The following is a 20,602-nucleotide window of genomic DNA, read 5'->3' as shown; positions in this document are numbered from 1 at the left end:
TATCTTATATGATACAATGTTTTTTCTCAAATTTTAATGCCATCAATGATGGTTCAATGGCTTAGGTGGATACGTGGTACAACTTAACCACCCACCACAATGCCTGTTATATTTGATGATATTTAAATATTAATATGAATTGTAAAACTCTGATGAGGTTACAAGCTTAAGTACTCAAACAACTGAAGCATGAAACTGGTATTATTATAAAAGAAATAGCATCCCTATATTATTCAGACAATTTTCCAAACTTCATGCGATTGAAGAAGTTTCATAGGTGATAAAAAGGAATTATCAACTACTTCGTGCATTTAAGAATTTTTGTGATCAATATTTATAACTGTACCTGAAATATCAAGGAAATCCTGGAATTTCTTGGAAAATTGGAAGCAACGGTGTTTCAAGAAAGACTGGAAATAACTTTAAAAAAAATGAATTTAGAATTCAGTTTAGATGCATTAAAAGATATTATTCAGAATTCGAACGACTTTCCTGGAAAGTATAATTTAATGTAGAAAATATCTCTTTGAATAGAATCTAATAGTTAATGGAAATTTCCGTTGAAAAAATTTTGCTAACAAAATAATTTCCTTTCTGTAAACATCATCCTATAATGGAAATGCAATTTCGCATTCATATGTAAATATTTGAAATGCTCCTAAAATAACTGTTTTTAACATGGTTTATTTGAATCATTATCCGGCTAGATTCATTTGAAAAGTCTTGGCGGATCGAAGAATCTTGTGTTGAATACATGATTCCACTTATAACACTTTCTATCGCGCTATTAGTTATGAATAATGGCATGTTTTAAAGTTTTTAGTTCATGTTCAATTTTTGTAGTGTTATTAATTCTCAGTTACAAAGCTTAAAAGTCAACATATCTAACGATGCAAATAAAACTGGGAATAGTCATTATTTTTTCCCAAAAATAATAATAATAACACTTTGACAATCGAATTCGATAACACTGTAACTGAATTAATTGTCTAATTGACACTGAGACAATCGAATTCGATAACACTGAAGCTGAATTAACTATCAAATTAACTCTATGACAGTATTAACACTGTAGCAATCAAATTTGACTGCTACAGTGTTAATACTAATGAAATAATAATGTTAATACTGAGTGAAACTAATAATAATGATAACACTATGACAATCAAATTTGACAACACTGTAACTGAAATAACTGTCGAGATAACACTGACAATTGAATGAAATTGGGAATAATCATGATTTTTTTCCAAAATTAATAATAATAATAATAAAAACTTTGATAATCGAATTCGATAACACTGGGACTGAAGTAACTGCCGAATTAACACTGTGACACTAGATTTTTTTTTAAATATTAATTAATTTATAAAAATTATTTCAACATTTGTAATTTATAAATGAAGTAATCAGTATGTAAAAACATTTTGCAAAAGTAACAGTTAACAACCATTTAATATTACCCAAATTATTTTTAATTGCATAAATAAATGCTATAATTTTTATGTTACAATTTTCCTCTTCAATAAATTTATTCTAAATAACTTCAGAACCAAGAAAAATGTTATCAGAAAGAACGTTTAGAAATCAATAATTCCAGGAAGAAATATGCAAAATACAGAATCCAAAAATTAGATAATTTAACAAATTTCAAGATTACGATAGTGTAGTATTTTTTACAAATTCATTCTGTTAAAATACGGTAGTTATATAATTTTATTTAAAGGCCAAGTAAAATAGCGAATTCTATTTAATCGCATCTAATAAAAATCGCATTTTATCAAGTTAACAGTTTCCATCCTTTTTCAAATAATTGTTTTACTTTTTAATCTTACAATGCATACAAATTCCCCTCGCACAGTGCGTCGCGAACCCTCTGAGTTCCTTCCCCCATCTGTTTACCCTGCCGAATTCCGGAGCCAAGAAAAATTTCATTAGAAACTCGGTTCAGCCATCACTGACTGACGGTATATAACTTTAGTAAGAGGAGCTCAAGATATAGAATACAGCGCCTAAAATTTGTGTCAGAAAAGAAAAAAGAAGAAAAGAAGATTGAAAAAAAAACTGGAATCCATCCAGGAGGCGCGAAGGCGCAGGACAGAGCGGACGTCCATAGTAGAAAAAGGCTCTAATCCAATTGATTGTACACCCGGGTCTTCTTTTAAAAAGTGAAAGACCACGCGTTAAAAGGAAAGATAAATAACGTTTATAGCAATATACGTTCTTTTTTCGGCCTTCCATGTTCCTTTCTCCGGAAATTTAATTTTTTTTTCTTTACCCGCCAATCTAGTGCTCGAGATTGGACGTTTATTTTTTGAGACTTCGGAGACAAGAATGGTGTTAAACGTCGATTTTCTTTCTTCTGCCTATACTGCCTGAGATAAAAAATGCGTACTTTTAAGCTGAGAGTAACAGATGGTCGTAAACGTGGCGTAAAAGAAGATGTGGACCAAAAGTGGAAGTTTAGTGAAATGATACCTTGAATGTCGTAAACTCGGTTTCTTTCAGATAACATCTGGTACTAGAAAAGCGATATTTGAAAAATAGTCATTAAATAAACTTATCCAAGCGAGGAAAAAGTATTCGGTGCTAACAGGCACTGGAAAAGAAATGTTCTCGGAATCTGATATTTTTATATTAACTTCAAATTATTTATTTTATATTTTCTGACATATCTCAAGTATTTTAGAGTCAGATTCAACTATGCTGTAGAGAATTTCTTGAAAACAATTCTTTTTACTGCTGATCCATATTTAAATCACAATCAAAGAGAGACTTAACAGCCCTAGTTAAGTCTACTTTATTGTGATTAAAATAAGACATGGGTACACTAGTAAGTATCTTAATTAGTATTTGATATTTTATATTAAATTTAAATTATTTTTTTTTTATATTTTGTGACATATCTCAAGTATTCTAGAATAAGATTCAAACTATGTTGTAGAGAATTTCTTGAAAACAATTCTTTTTACTGCTGATTCGTATTTAAATCGCAATCAAAAGAGTTTAATAGTCCTTATTAAGTCTCTTTCACTGTTATAAAAATACGAATGTGGATACTAGTAAGTCTCTTTACAATTATCCGATACTTTTATATTAATTCTAAATTATTTTTTTTTGTATATTTTGTGACATATGTCAAGTATTCTAGACTCAGATTCACCTATGTTGTAGAGAATTTCTATTACGTTTACTCTTCATCTGTATTTTAATCACAAAAAAAGAGAGACTTAAATGCCCTAGGTAAATTTCTTTTACTTGTATACTACTAAGTCTCTTTACTAGCATCTGATATCTTTATATTCACTTTAAATTACTTTTTTTATATTTTCTGGCATATCTAAAGTATTCTAGAACCAATTCAATTATGCTGTAGATAATTTCTTGAAAATAATTAGGTTTACTGTTGATCCGTATTTTAATCACAATAAAAAAGACTTAACAATCGTAGTATGTGACAATTGGAAAGTAATTCAGAGTGAAAAACAAATAAAGAAATTTTAAAACTTTACAAAAATTTATAGCTAACAAATAAAAAATAATAACAAACACATCTATATTGAAAGATAAATGCAAGTATTGTCAAAAGTTGCTGTAATAAAAAAAAATCAACTGTCGGACATTAAGCTCCATAATATGATATAGCATTATAAATAGCATCATAAAGTTCTCGAAACAGAGAATACATGGAATTTCTGGCTGTTTATTTTATGGTTTTAATAATTAAAAATTCAATCATGAGTTATTGCTATTAATATGAATTTTATTATTAAAAAGGGTATAAAGCAAATATATTTTTTTTAATTCAGCAGTTATAAAATTTGGAAAAATTTAAATGGAATTTCGAGGCATTTAACAATTTAAACTTTTGATGACATTTAGAAATACTTCAAAAGATGAAAATAATGATATTAAATTTTTTTTCTTAAATTAATATCTCAAAGCATAACATAAATTCCAACCATAAATAAGTCTTAGGTTTTCCTGTCAAATAAAATGCGAAAAACGTTTTTTTTTTTTTTTTTTTTTTTTTAATAAAAGAGGAGTTAATTTATTATTAATTATCAGACAGAGCATTTCTATAATATTCAGATAATGCATTTTACAGCTTCTTAATTTATTTGGCAGCACTTAAAAAAAAGACAAATTATCAATGCATTAAAAAAAAACTCTTTTTATTTCATAAAGATTTAAGATTAAAGTTTCTTATTCCTTTCGTAAATTTTTAATTTCATCGTTTACGATTTTAAATATTAATTAGTTTTTCAATCAGATTCAAATGTACTACTTTTAAAATCGCCTTTGAAAAGAAAACTTGACAAATGAATGTTAGCAGCTCAAAATAAGATGATTTTAAAAATGAATGCTTTTTTTTTAATTAATTTCGTCAAAGATAGTTTTTTTTTTTTTTTTTTTTTTTTGCTGATGGAAAGTTACATTTTGTTTGACATTTTAATTCATTCTTAGTTCATTTCATGTGAGTAGGAACATAAAATGTATTTTATTAATGTTTCGATTTCATTTAATATGAGAATTAATCTTCACTTTAAAGATTTTTGAGTAATTATATATATATATATATATATATATATATATATATATATATATATATATATATATATATATATATATATATATATATATTAAAAATAAGTTTTAAAATATGTCTTAAAAAACAAATAATTATATGGTGAATTATGTGCAAAATAATAAAATAAAATGCTCGTTGGCAATAATTGAAATGCATAAATTCTTCCGAATAAAATTTAGAACACAAGACGAATAAGAAATTTTATACTGAATATTTCATCATAATAAGTAAATTATATTTTTTAAATTATGATAGGCATCATTATCATTATAAATAAATGTATTGAGTGGTTATGAAAAAACTTTAAAAATATGTGACATTTTTGCAAGAATACAATTCGGGTTAACAGAATTAAGTTTTAAATCTAGATATTACATTTTATACACTCAAGAATGATGTGAAAATCAATAACACAACCCTCATTGATAGAGCTATAGTGACAAATTTCGTGATATACAAAGGGCAACAAATGCTCTTATGGAACTGTGATTCGTAAAGTAAGAAAAAATAATAATAAATGAAAGTGGAAACGTATTTTTACGTTGAAAAATAATGGCACTGTATAGACAAAAAATAAATAAACGAATTAAAGCAAAACCTAATGCCCGTTTATCAGAAACTCCGCTTTAAACCTAGCTAATGATGACTTTCTCGATATCAAAATCAGCCAAAGTGAAATAATGCATATTTCTGAATGCAGTGTAGAACAATGTGATAGCTGCTGTCATCACCCTACCCAGAGTCACCGAGTTCTGCTTTTTGCATTTTTATTTGAGTTACATGTCGAAATAGCGTGGGATAATGTATAAGACTTATTATCTGAATGAAAAAATGCCTCAAAACTACTTTCTACGACATTTTTTTCATCTAGGAAATTTTCTCTGCAAATTGTATAGATTTTGGTTGAACTTAATCCATGCTGTGTTGATTAACCTTTCGTTCCTTCTGAAGCTGATGCAAAATGTAAGGTGGACATTTGCATTGAAAATAAATGCAGAATTTAAAAAAAAAATGAATCTGCAAAATTCTACAGTCTACGTCATGCGTTCTTTATTCCTCATGTGTCCATATTTTTTTCAATTTTAAACATTGCCAAATTATAATCACTAAATATCGTGAATTTTTGCCAATGAATTCTTCATCCGGCAAAATAGTGTTAAGGGTTGGCATTCGAAAGAGAGATGAAACATGTTTAGCATTGACTGTTAACGATGACTGCATTAAAAATGTTGTTACTGAGTTGTTATAACGTCAATTGTTATATATTGCATTCACCAGAGATTCAAAACGTCATAGTGTGACCCCACTTTCATTACATGGAACAAAAGTGGTTTATTTGGTGTGTATAATAAATATCTTTCCATATCACTTTCTATGTTAAAGAGGATACAACCCAATAATTATACGAATGTGCGTTTAACGTGTGATCATTATAAATCAACACTTTGTGAATTTTATTGTGGACATTGGCAATTTATGTCATCCCCCATTTACAACAGCGAAATGTGCGTTTTCATCATGTCTGTCGTCATCATGTGTATGATGTCATGCGGATGCAAGACGCATGATGTTCCCACATGATGTTTTTCTATCAACAGTTTCAGGTTAGTGGCAGAATTGCTCGCTCCATTTCACATTGCCTTAGCAAGATCATTCGGTTTCACTCTAATATCTGCCTCAGAAGATAGTTGCAATCTAAAATGCACAAATGAGATTCACAAATCTGGTTTAATTTGAAATGTTTCCTATCAAATGTGCGATTTAAGTAATTCCCTTTCACTTGGTACAGTACTGCAATACTATGTAGCATTTTCCACATATAAAGTTAAATCGTATGTGAGGGAAAACATGCTTAAAAGCTGTTAAATATAAAAATGCTTGCTTTATAATTCCTTCTTTGTTTTATAAGTTATTGTTCATGTGTTTATCATCGACTCTTCTCGAACTATCATTTTTGTTTTAAAATACTATTAATTCGTTCCAACTTTTTTTACTGTAAGTATCACGCTTCAGAAAAGAAATAATAAATATTGGTATTTGAAAACTCCATATATTTGTCACTGTAACCATGACTGTCAAAGCCAGACTATTATTGTTTGCCACATGAATAAATAAATACATATTCAAGATTTTATTTCGTCCGCTCAAATGATATACTTACTTGGATGTTATATTTCGGCAGCTTTCTTAATGCATTTAAAATACTACAATATTATAATGCTGCATGAATATTATTATAAATGACAGCATGTTTTAATATCGCAATATTAAATTATTGTTATTGTTATAAAAACAAATAATAATATATTTTATTATTAAATTATTGCGATTAATTATTAGTAAAGCATTACTGATATTATTAAGTAAGTTATCATAAAACATTATTTTAAAATGTTGTTTTATTAAAAATTTATTTTACGTTTAAAAGTTATGCAGAAAAGGGATGAAGTGTGTACAATTTCTGCTTGCGTTAAACAAACCAATTCAATAAAAAAAATTATACGCAGGAAACATATAAAATTTGATTATAGCAGAAAATTAATATAGAGAGGAAACGAATTTTTCTCGCAGTAAACTAATATAGAGAGGAAATTAGATTACTTTTTTATCATCTAGTACCATTCCCTCTTTATGAAACATAGTACTCATACAAAAAAAAAAGTATCTGATTTCTAGAAATACCATAAAATAACAAATTGAAAGACAAATATATGTATATATCCTGTTAAATGATGATTTTATGTTAAATAAAATGAGATAAATTTCATTGGAAATAAGTAAAATATTTATTGTTTTTTCCTAGTTGATTTTTATTTCGTTAGATTAAAGTTTCATTACTTCAAGAACTTATCTATACATGTTGGTTTATAACGTTAGAGATTTGAATAAATTAGTAATAATTTCTTGATCAATTTCATTTCCTATTTTCTTTTGTAACAATATTCACCTTCTAATTTACTTTTTACTTTTTTTTATTCTTGATACCACAAGGTTTACAAACGTAAGTCAGTATAAAATTAATAATAAAAGAAATTTCAAATATAAAGGACGCGAGCACAAATGCAAAGAAAAATAGGAGAAATAAGAAAATTCACAAATACAAACAAAAAATAAAACAAAATTGCTGATATCTATATACTTATAATAAAGCTCAATGTGTGTGTGTGTGTTGGCGCTCTACAGGCCAGGTCATTTGACATACAGCTATCAAATTTGGTACATGTATATCTTAGAGGTCGGGAGTGTGCACCTGGGTTCCCTTTTTTTGAAATTTTAAATTGAATTTTAATTATTAATTAAAAACTAACTTTCCCGCCAAAAAAATCTTCCTTTTTCCCCACCGCCAACTTTTCCGTCAAAAAAATCTTCCATTTTCTCCACCGCCAAATGAGTAAGGCTTCAGTTGTTGTTGTTGTTTTTTTCTCCCAACAGTAATGAGGCTAGGGTTAACATTTTTCGGCGGATTATTTCAAACGATTCTGTTTATTTTCTTAATGTTTTATGCATTTAAAATTAAACATTGTTCATTAATCCATGTTTCAGATTCATTCTGAAGTACTTTTGAATTAAAATAACACAGAATAAAGGAAATTAAAAATGTCTAATCTGCATATCGTTACCCCAACTGGCGTAGAAAAATTCACGCATTTGCGTTACCGTAACTGGCGAAGAAAATTCACGCATGCGCATTGTGTTCTGATTATTGACATGGCTAGAAACGGATGATTTAAATTATTTTTAGGTTAGTTGCATGCTTTTGTAAGTAAATTGTATTTATGTTAGTTATATATTTTTTGTGCATGCCTATAGTTTTAAGTACATCGTTTTTTAAGTAGTTTTTTTAAACCTGTTTTCGACCGATTATTTCAAAGGATTTGTTTTATTTTCTTAGTGTTTGATGCATTTAAAACTAAACATTGTTAATTTATAGTTCTACTCATAATGAATCTGAGAAAATGTTGTTGACAAATTCTTGAGATATTACATAAATTAAGAAAGATATTCTTTAGTGCCCATACAGTTTAAACGCTCAGGGACTCTATTATCAGTAATCATATTATAAAGAAAATGCTTTGTTTCAGTAAAAAATATTATTATATTAATTGCAGATTAAACATTTACACTTTAATTTAAAGCATAAATTCTACGAGGGGTAACAGAAAATTAGAGAGATACATATCACGTTATGACTGAAGGCCCTTATAATATTATGAGTGAATTATATGACTATGAAATTTTGAAGTTTTAAAATATTTTGCTGAAGAATCTATTAAATTTGCAATTGCGTAAAATATTTAATGGTACGACCGGAGTTTAACCCCCTGCTTGGCGAGATTTTTTTAAACCGCCAACAACGGCCTTGCGAAATGTTCAAAAGCAAAAGAGCAGATGTTCAATTATAGTGCATAATAAAGATTACCAGCTTTGGTGCGTTATTGCAACTTGGCGAAGAAGGGGGTTAAACTCCGGTTCAACCTATTTAATTATTAAAATTTAAACAAACATTAAGATTGGCGAACCGGCTGGTTACCGAACCGGCTGGCTTACAATTGAAGAACCATGATCAAAAAAATATTCAAAATACAAATACGAAAGTATGAAAGTATATAAGCAAATATATGTAGGTAAACACACAGAAATAAAGTTTAAATAATACGGAGAAAAATACTATGAATATATGTACAAAATGAAGTGAAATATGATTTACTCTGTACGAAGGCAGATAAATGAGGAATCCAATCTATACTGTCCTTCAGAAGGCAGTTCCTGCGTTTACGACTTTCTAGAATATATTTGGTGCATTCAAATATCAAATACTTGGCATCCTGGAATGCACCACTATAGCACGAACACCAATCAGTCGGCGACAAATTGAAGCATTTTAAATATGTTTTAAAATTTTCATGCCCAGTCAGAAACTGGATAAGCTTAAAATTAGACTCAAAGTAGTTAGACTTTAAGCGATTATGTATGGAATGAATAAATTCTTTAGTGAACTGCGCGTTAGTTGATGTTTTATATAAGGTATTCCATTAAGATATAACCCTATCTTTAAGACAGACAAGATTTCAGAATGGTCAGAATTCTAATTTCACCGCTTTAATCTTCAATCGACACGTTCTTTGCCATAGATTCCCTTACTGATTTACCTTAACCCTTAAATTGGCAAAGCATGAGGAGTTGTAATAAGACAATTTTTGAATAAACTTATCAAGCATTAATACATAAGATTTCGGTGTTTCTACAGCCAACTGGTTTATCTTGTCACAACTCACTTTATCTTTAAATTAGGAAATAACAGAAAACGATTTTTTAGGTCTGAAGAAGTACATCAAAGAAAGCAGACAAGATAATCAACATTTAAATATTTGCATGAACGATTTCAGAAATGCATAATTGCACAAGAAAGTGTTTCGAAGGAAGAACCACAAAAAAGATTCTACCATAAAGAATTTAATTTCACAACTTTTTCAATTTAGTAATTAATAAAATCTTATAAAATGTTTGGATGAACACTGCTTTAATTATATTATACCAGACAATTGACTATTATATTCAATAATTTAATAGAGGTTTCATTATTTTAAAATATTTTCTAAAAACAACACAACAATTTTTTTTCATAATATATGCAGATAGGTTTAAATATTCGAGGATTATATTTCATGATTAAGACAAAAAAAAATCCTAACTCAGCATTTGATGCGTTCATTTTAAAGAGATCTTTGATAAATGGAAGGGTACCGAATTTATTAGTACTCTTCCATTATGGTGAAATTAGCGGTAACGAAAACTATATAATTAATTATATAAGTAACAGCAACTTAACAGGATTAGCTATCTTTCTAAGCGTGTACTTAGAACTGAAAAATTATTATTTTTTCTTAAGCTGAGTTACATCCTTGTATTCATACATTTGATATACGAGAGTTTATATAATGCTCCTTACCGAAGATCTATTACTTCATTAAAAGACAAAAATATTTTAATGAGCATTCTTAATCCACCTTAGTAAATAAAGCTTATACAGAAGCTTTCTCATCAGAACATTGGATTTGGATAGTCTAATATGGACTGTTCACTTTTATGCCAAATTTATACAATGAAAATAGTATGTTTTTTAATAGCAATAAAGTAGGGAATTTTTTATTTAAATATATATATATATAAATAAACCAATCTAAAGTAAGGAATATTGAGAAAACGAAACTAAAATGAATACAAAACGAAATCGTTTCGGAATCGCAACTAAAGATTATTTTTTATTCAAACTAAAACCAAAAAAGGAACAAGAAAAACTTCATAGTATTTAGAGAGCGCAAAGGCAGCTACTTCTAAAACACAGATGAATTGGGACAAAAGTATTAAAGTCAAGTTAATAGGAAAATCAAATAAACCAAATAAAAAAAGAATCCGGCCTGAAGAATTTTTCACCCTTATGCAGGTCACCCTCAGGCAGGGATTAAAGGGATTTTTCTGTGAGGGAATGCACACAAGAAAGTCTAATAATGATTCCTCGTAACCCGAAAATCCCCTGAAATTAGGCCTAAGAGGTATGCCATTTTAACATAAAGGACAATAAAAATAACAAATTAGAAGAAAAAACCACTAAAAAGTAAAAAAAACAATAACAAAATAACAATAAATACTTAAAACGCTTAAACCACTAAAGAAAAAACAAAAAGGAAAGAGGGACTACAATTATTATTTACCTTTAATACGTTGTCTTTGTGTTTTTAAAAAGCGGGAATCACAATCGATAGCTTAAAATTTCCTTGCCTGCTGCTGGTAAGTCCTTTCCCTTTTGTTTTTCTTTAGTGGTTTAAGCGTTTTAAGTGTTTATTGTTATTTTGTTACTGTTTTTTTTTTTTACTTATTAGTTGCTTTTTTCTTCTAATTTGTTATTTTGAATTGTCCTATCTGTTAAAATGGTATATCTCTTAGGCCTAATTTCAGAGGATTTTCTGGTCACGAGGAATCATTATTAAACTTTCTTGTCTGCATTCCCTCACAGAAAAAATCCCTTTTTTTTAATCCCTGCCTGAGGGTGACCTTTGAAAAAGTCTTCAGGCCGGATTCTTTTTTTTATTTGGTTTATTTGATTTTCCTATTAACTTGATTTTAATAATTTTGTTATATATATATATATATATATATATATATATATATATATATATATATATATATATATATATATATATATATATATATATATATATATATATATATATATATATATATATATATAATTTCGGTTTTTATTGTCCAATAGCTGATTTTATAAGATTTAACAGGTAGAAATGTAATCTAGGATTTTGTTATAATTTAGTTTAATTAAATTAGTAATGCAGATTTTGAAGAAGCCAGATGATTATTTTTAAAAGTGAGATAGTAATTTTTAACTGTGTTTAGATGATAAAAACACCTTATAGGTTAACCTATTTTACCGACCTGCAATACTTCAAACCGAATGTTGTCATTTGATAAATTAAGTCTCCACTAATATTATATGCATGCTGTATTTTCAGGAAAATTCCGGCATGTTCAGTTCTTATTAGTTCTGAAATTGCGATTGTGATTATACGTCGAAGTTATAGGGATGTAGTGATTGCTTTAAATATATATCCGAAAGATTTTTAATTCAATATTTGATGTTTTCAGTTTCAAATTTCATTTTCCTTGAAATTTATAATAATTTGCATTCTCTTCCTTGAGATTAAAGGGAAAAAAAAAAAAAAAAAAAAAACATTATACTGTTGGAAAATTAATTCATGATTCGTATGCGGATGGTCAATTGAGGGAATGTTAAATTTTTGCCCTTCAATCAATATAAAGTTACCAAATTGATTCATATTTAAATAAAAGAAATAGTGCTAATATCATGATATGAAAAAACTGTTTCGAATTATATCTAACATAATACGTTACTTTACTCTTACATCCATTGCCGATGGATCATTCGGCCAAAAAATCCGAACTACTTAGTCATAGTTCATTAACAAAGTATTCGTGTAAATTGGTCTGGCATTAAGGTAATGACTTTTAGAAAAAATACGTTCCGATAAATTTCACTGAATTATTATGGGCAGAGTCCTTTTCATTTTTCCAGATGCTAAACAGCAGAAACAGTTACATATATACCTGAACGAAAGGAAATGTAGCATTTAAATTGGGCCTTTCAATTAAATCCGCTGCACGCATATATTTGTTACAAGAAAACGTCGAGAGAAATTCTTTGAAGCAAAATAAATGCTGACCTCAGAAGAATAATGATGCATATATTGCACTGAATTATTTCGTAAAAGCTTTGGTTTATTCCACTTCTTTAGGCAAAATAAGCTATTTGGATTTTCGGCTGAAACGCTGGTAGTAGTAAATATTTTATAGCTTTCTATGAAAATAATGAAATTAATTAATTTTGCTAAAGTGGTTCAAATCTTGGTATTTGCATTAGCATAGAATTCCATTTCTTCCACTTCCTTATCTAAAGTAAAACTGGAAATAGGAATAATTAGTTATTCCTTCCATGTAAATATTATCATATGTAGCATCTAAAAGGACGGATGGCATATTCTTGGAATTTTAGCGTCTTTAATGAATCTTTTTGTTTAATATTATTATGAAGATAATTATATCTTGATTCTTTCAGTAATGCACAATGCTACGAGAAATTATTTGTATAAACATGCTGTTTGAATACTGAAACAATGAAGTATGATGCATAAATTTATGTATTTAATTTGGGCAATGCTTTCAATTTAACAACGGAAGCAGTTAATACTCTCAAAAGTAAACCTTTGAAAACATAATTGAAACTATAATTTTTCATGAAATGGAAATAAATATAGCTTTCAGGAATTTGAACAATGATTTTCAGTAGTGCTGTATCTTAATTTATGAATAAAATTAAAGAACTAAATTTTCTCAATTTGTCAATTCATTGAAACCCTTTATATATTATTTTCTCTCACAGTCGCACATTTTCTCTCACAAGAATAAAATAGTATGAAATATGTTTTATATTTGCACACTATCCCTTTTTTTAGCTATCCAATAGAAATAAAAAAGTTACAATTAAATAGTGAATTGTATAATTCATAATATTTCCTATAGAATATAACTTAAAATTTTACTGTATAAACTTAGGCTATATCCATTAGCTCTTTCTTATATAAATCTATGTTGCCAAAAACCACAGGCAGAGAGCATTTAATATACTTTCGATATATTAAACAAGAAAAATATCTTACAACTATATAATAGATATATGAAATAATATCTATATTTTAGAATGTTTCCCACAATGGAGAGAAATAATATTATTATTTTGAAGATTGTGCCCATATTTTCTATATTCAATTTACTTTTAAAAACAGTTCGACTTGCAAAAATGATTCGAAATCAGCATTACAGGTACAACTGAGTAGACAGTTCGAGGCTTCAAATTTTTTTATATAGTAATTTACTTATGAGGAGGCTCAATTTAATCACTTTATGCTATTTGGAAATCTCAAGATTTCATTTCCAAACATGACAAATCATCAACAACCTTCTAAAATTGTATATTCATTAAATGAGGGATCTCTTTAGACAATCCGAATCTTTATTCTATGATAAAGGTCGCATGCAAGCTTTAATTAGTAAACTATGTGCTTTTAATTTTTGTGAATATTTGAGCTTGGATGTTGTCATATCTTTCTGATTTTCAATATACTACTAGTCTTTGAGCTGTCGTTACAGTAAATTACCATAATTCGTACAAATTTCCCCTGGTTCTAACAAATATATGAAATATTTCGTTTATATCCGACGTATAGTTCAGATATAGGTACAAAAAAAAGCCTTTTACTCTTCAACTTTATTAAAAACTTCAAAGTTCAGCATCATGTTCAAGGCAACACGCTTATTTTTAAAATAGTTTTTATTATTTTCCATGACTTCTTCACATGATAATCTTCAATCAATGAAACAAAAAGAACTTTAACAACTAACGTTTAAAACTGCAAATGCGTACAAAATGTTACAAATATTAACAAAATCCTAACTCTAATAGATGTTGCTGACGGCCCAACTGTTCTTTGTTGAGCTGGCATTTTCCAAAGTTTCTATTGAAGTATCTTTGTCGAAGACTCTGATTGAATTTTTTCTCAGAATTTTTGGCGCGATAAATGTAACCATAGCTAAATGGTATAGCAAAGTTAGGCCATTTGAGATTGGTAGAAACAATTGCATAAAAATGTATGAATATTATTTATATACTCTAAACGAAATGAAAATAAAACATATCATCTAGTAAAGGAAAATTTGAAATATTACTTACATTAATTATAATTATGAAAATTAAATACTGCTAATTCTGAAATTCGTTATCCAAGGAGTTAATAGATAATTTGGAATACAAGCAGAACAAAGAAATAAGTACTACCGAGGATGATTTTTATGTTTGGATAACTAATATTTATTTGACTTATAAAATCTCACAAAACATGAATCAGAAATGGCCTCAATAAGTAAAATTTGTAAAGCTGCATTTTACTGTTCATTTTTTAAGAAACTGCCGGAAATATTGAAATAGGTTGGTTAAATTTTCTATGAAAAATTCTAACTGAACAAACAAATGAGAATCGGAATTGTTATGAAAAACTAGGTCAGAAATGAATAACATTAACTTCTAAAGGGCATCTGTAGAAGATGCGTTCGATATGGGAATGAGAAATAACTTTGAAATGAGTAAGAACTTTCTCATAACTTGTTGTTGGGGAGGGGGGGTAAAATAATAGTAGTATATTTGTATAAATTACATTTCCTATGATGAGGCATATATATTATAAGTAAAGTTTTTTCATGGACCAATGATGTCCATTTAGTCGTAACATTCTTGTTATTATTTAATAACCTGCGGAGTAATTTACTATTCTGGATTCTTATACGAGGCAGAATGGTCATGTATTACCTATAAATTGTTTCTGCAACAAATTTTTGGAAATCAGTTCTATAATTTTTTTTAACATAAGATTGCTTCTGCAATCTTTCCATTTTGAAGAACTGAAGATATTATAAAGTCAAAACTAATTTAGTCTTAGAGAACCAATTAGTTTTCAACTAATTCAGTCAACTCATCAAGTAGAAAGAAATGCGCGTTATCATTACATGTAAAGAAAACTGAAAAGATATATTTAGCTATTCATTCACTGCTTATAATTTTCTAATGTATTAATAAGATTCCTAGGAAAATCTATGATAAGTCGTCAATCGCTTAACAAACAAGTCAGGCAAAGTGCATTGCCATCTGACTAATTATACTCTTTATATTATTAGTCTATTTTTACACATTATGGGTATCTTGGTAGAAAATTTAAACTATACAATCGCTATTGCACATTATTAAGATAATTGATTTTAGCATTGGAGGGAGTCTCTTTAATTTATATAAAAAAGTACAAACTGTATAACTGATATATGTACCTGTGCATGTCGATGCGGTATATCATATTCATGTCCTTTTCCATCATGTCGTCTAAGGGTATTACAGTGTGAAGTATTGGGTGATTCACTGTAGGTAGATAGCTGCGTTGTAGCATAAGGTGTAGGATAATATAAAGGTTCCCTTTGACTATCATCTGATGGATCACTTCGCTTTACTTTACCATATGAACTCATCGAAAGATTTTCGCCTTTGCCTCCAGAGCTACCAGAATCTTAAAAAAAAAGAATAATATAATTAAAATCTTTTGTTACTGAAAACTACTTGAAACAACAATTATTTTCGATAGCGAGCTCGGTAGTTTCATTGTCTAAAGTGAAAGTAAAAGAACTAATTATAAGCACTTTCGTTTATCGTATAAAGACAATTTAATGGTAATTTTATATTTGGTTGTCGTAATTAGCTTGTATTAAATTAAAGTATTTCATTTTAATTAATAATATTTTACATTAGGTATAGTATTTAATTTTCAATAAACACATGAAAGGGCCATAGTTTTTAAGAAATTTGAATGGTTTGAAACAACATTGTGAGCCCCATTTTATGAAGTTGTAATATATATTATGAAGTTGTAACAATCCGATATAATGCAAGTAGTTAAAATATAATAAATAAAAATAGTTACTTAAAATGATAAATAATAAAAATAGTTACTTTAAATGCCGGTCTTAATAAACTGTTTATATTTTAAAAAGTAAACATGGACAGTAAGTAAGATTATAATTTTAAATTTGTCATAATCTTTTATCCCATAGTAAGATTTTCAGTTTCACCCTCTGTTTGAAACTTAACAGTGTTCTTACTATATCAAATTCTATTATAAAGTTAAGTATGAGATACAAATTATTAATTTGAAAACTGCATAGTAAAAACCTTTCTATATTTTAAAAAGTAAATACAGACAGTAAATAATATTTTAACTGCAAGCATGTCATTAGAAATATTTTAAATATTGAAAAAAAAAAAAAAAAAAACAGTCAACCTAAAATAAAATAGACGGAAAATTACAGCAATAAGTGTTTATTAGTTTTAGGAATTTTACAAGCACCTATTTTTTTAATAAGAGAATTAATAAAAATGCTAAATGATTGGTAAAAAATAGTTGTAATTATTTAATTTTGTGGAAACGATATACAAACTAATTTTAAGCTTTTTGATATAAGTGCAGAAAACAGACATATATAAGCAATTTGTGACATTTTAACTATTTTCTCCGTTTTATAAGCGGAAAATGGATATATGTCACTCGTTATTCATAGAATGTAGAAAGTTATTTGTGACGGGCAGAGACTCATCACAGTTGAAAGTAAATATCTTAGGAGAATTCTTTAATTCTATACTGCTTTTTTTAAAATTCCTTCTACAGGTAACGAATGAAAAAATTAATAAAACTTTGATTTTTATTTTATGAAAACGCAAGTTCTCACTAAAAGTTTAGTTTAGTTATATTAACTCCCCGTTGTAAAGCAACACTAGGGCTATTTTGGGATGGACCTCGTAATTTTAAACCGCGGTCAGATGACGAGGATGACACCTGAGCTGGCACCCCCCTCTCCACAACTCACCACACCAGCGGGAGGACGTTTGGCATGACGGATTTAACGTGCAACAGACCCCCTTACACGACGGCTCTTCGGTGGAATCGGATCTCGAACCTGGAACCCTACGGCTCACAAGCTGAGACCTTACCACCAGGCCACCGCGGCCTCCTCACTAAAAGTAAAAAGATTTATAAATTTTTTGGTGCTGATGCATACATTTCATAATAATACAAATATTTTTTATACTAAATATGCCAAACAATATCAATATTTTTTTTTTCCTTTGAAACATAAAAGACAACAAAATGTTAAGTATGGAACAAAATATAGGAATTAAGAATTTTCCTTGTATCAAAATAATTTAAACATGGTTTTTAAAATGCAAATAAATTGCATATTGGTGAAGCTGTTACAAATGAGTATCTATGAATTGAAAATAGAGGGAGAGAGAGAGAATTTGCTGTATACTATATTTAAAAAAAAAAAAAAATTATTTTGTCACCTTCCCTTTTCTACCAAATATAAAATACAAAAAAAAAAAAAAAAAAAAAAAAATTCTCAAAAGCACATATGTCACCACTAAATTTACTCAGATATTTTTTTTCTCTCTCTTAAAGATTTAAGACTAATATAATTGAAATTTATTTTTCACATATAAGTGCATGCGTCAAATGTATATTAAGTTTGTATGGGGTTTCCTATATTTTCTAGCTTTATTTCAAATTAGAAAAGAATTAATAATAAAATACCTCATTTACAGTTTGAAAAAAAAAGAAATTATTCTGCAGTAAAAATGAACTAGACTTTTATTATAAAATTTTAATCATCATTAAATTAAATTATTTTAATTAAGTTTGATTTCACATAAATGACGCCATTCTGCAGTGAATTACAGAAAAATATTAATTACACAATTATATAATACATAACATTTAATTATCATTAAATATATAAATTAGGAAATAATAAGATTTTAAAATAATTTTTAGAAAGTACATTTATTAGTCAACTGAAATGTTGAAAATATTAATTTTATAAAAAGGGATTTGGTCAAAGCAAGAATATATATATACGAATCCCTGAAAATGATGCAATAAAAAATTAAACTAAGAAAAATATTATTTTTCTTTAATTTATGCAAACTTTCATAAATATTTAAAATGTAATGCAAATATTATTAAAATCTAATTTTTCTTAGAGTATTTCCTTCAAAGATTCGTAATTTTACATTTTTCTTAAATGTCCCTAGATTTTCGATAAAAATTTAAATTTTACAAATTTTGACGATACTAATGAATTATTTTTAAAGCTTTTATTTTTTAAATATATCATATTTTATAACTTATTTTACTACGCATGATATTTATTTTGTTTTTGTTCAAACAGGCGGCCTGACAGTTAGTTTTAATGTGTAAACAAATGCAAAAATTATACATTCATATGTTTCGTATTGTTTCGTGTGCAAGAGATTTAAATTTAAAAATAATTTATATGCGTTAATTAAGGTAAGAAGTAATTACATTTCTTGAAGCAAAATAATCATTGAATTATAGTTCCGATTTAAAATAAAAAAGTAGTTTAAACAACATTAACATGAAAAAAATATTTATAACTCACAACTTATACTTTATTTTATTTATTCTCTTTTTCATCCGCATTTGGACACCAATTTTGTCTCAAAGACTTTTGGAAAGCCACCAGATTTCATCAATTTCAAATAATATTAGGAGAAATCTGATTAGGAGAAACAAAAACATTCCTTGATCGAAACGAGATCCTAGTAATTCCTTTCAACAATTTGAGCTTTGCTCTGAACTGATGGAAGCATTAATGGTTTTCTTAAGAGCCAGTGAGATTTCGACAGTATGCCAGCAGCTTTTCCTCCTCAAAGCAAATACACCTCAGGACACAATCGATCTCAAAGGCGCCTTATTTCATAATTATCTCTCATTCCTTGTATATGGGCGAAATTGGTCGTTTAAAGTTTCAAATGGTTAGATCCAAACTGATTTAATGCTGCCCAAAAAGCGAATTTCAGCTTTAAGTATCACGTTTTAACCGTAATGAGTCAGCATTCGTAGATAATGATCCAATTCTTAGAGATATAATATTCGTTAATAGGTTGAAGACTTTTCTTTTCGTTCGAGTAAAATGAGAGAAGGTTTTAAATTTGAAAGGAGGTAATTTTAATACAATTATTGATGCAGCATTTCGAGGCAGTACTGGTTAGTCCTGATAATAAATCGATAGATGTTTGTAATTAGAAAAAAAAATTTAAAAATATTTTATATTTATTTTTAAATAATGTTGTAATAGTGTCTGGAAATTTTTTAATGTATGAGTAACATTTAAATGCATTTCAAAAATATTAATTTCATAGTCTGCTAATGAGATAAAGAAAATGTTATTACGAAAGCAGACGTCCTATAAATATTTCTTTCTATTTCATTTCTACATTATAAATATAGTTAAACAAATGCATATCGTATACAAACTTGTCCATACAAATATATATTATTCATGGACAAGATTAAAACAATAGTCGCAATTTTCGAGAGAGAGATATGAATAAAATATCAACTAATTTTGTAATTGTATATCTGTCTTGTCAACGAAAAGCAGCTAATAATAAAAATAATAATATATATGCATAGCATAAAACAATATATGTTGTGGTTTTCTCAAGATATTTGTCTAATTATTGCGAACTTTAATGCTGTTAGGAAATAATTATTTTAGCATTACATCTCGGAATTATTTTCTTTTAATTGAAGACAATCAGCATTTTTATTTATTAAATATGTTTCCTATTTATTTCATGCTCAATGCAATAAAGTCGATTCGAGACATTATCTGATGGAATTAAGAGGCAGTTATGTTCAAAAACAAATAGTACAATTGAAGTATACTTTATTGCAGTAAATCATTTGATTGTTTTATTCTTGTTAATCAATGAGCATAATAGAGGTATATTATGCGTCTCAT

General features: G+C 27.7%; 1 protein-coding gene across 4 annotated transcripts in view; it reads right to left on the bottom strand.

Annotated features, from left to right (window-relative positions):
* LOC129981948 (cell adhesion molecule DSCAM-like) overlaps positions 1 to 20,602 on the bottom strand; it is a 627,118-nt gene that overhangs the window by 64,699 nt on the left and 541,817 nt on the right. For all 4 annotated transcript variants that reach the window (XM_056093016.1, XM_056093014.1, XM_056093015.1 and 1 more), the window contains exon 22: positions 16,058 to 16,290. In XM_056093016.1, the coding sequence (XP_055948991.1) occupies positions 16,058 to 16,290 (233 nt within the window). The remainder of the gene's footprint in view (positions 1 to 16,057; positions 16,291 to 20,602) is intronic.

This window comes from Argiope bruennichi, chromosome 8, assembly GCF_947563725.1.
Source record: "Argiope bruennichi chromosome 8, qqArgBrue1.1, whole genome shotgun sequence".
NCBI classification, from domain to species: domain Eukaryota; kingdom Metazoa; phylum Arthropoda; class Arachnida; order Araneae; family Araneidae; genus Argiope; species Argiope bruennichi.
The sequence above is the reverse complement of the archived record's forward strand: the minus strand, read 5'-3'. Positions and strand labels throughout refer to the sequence as shown.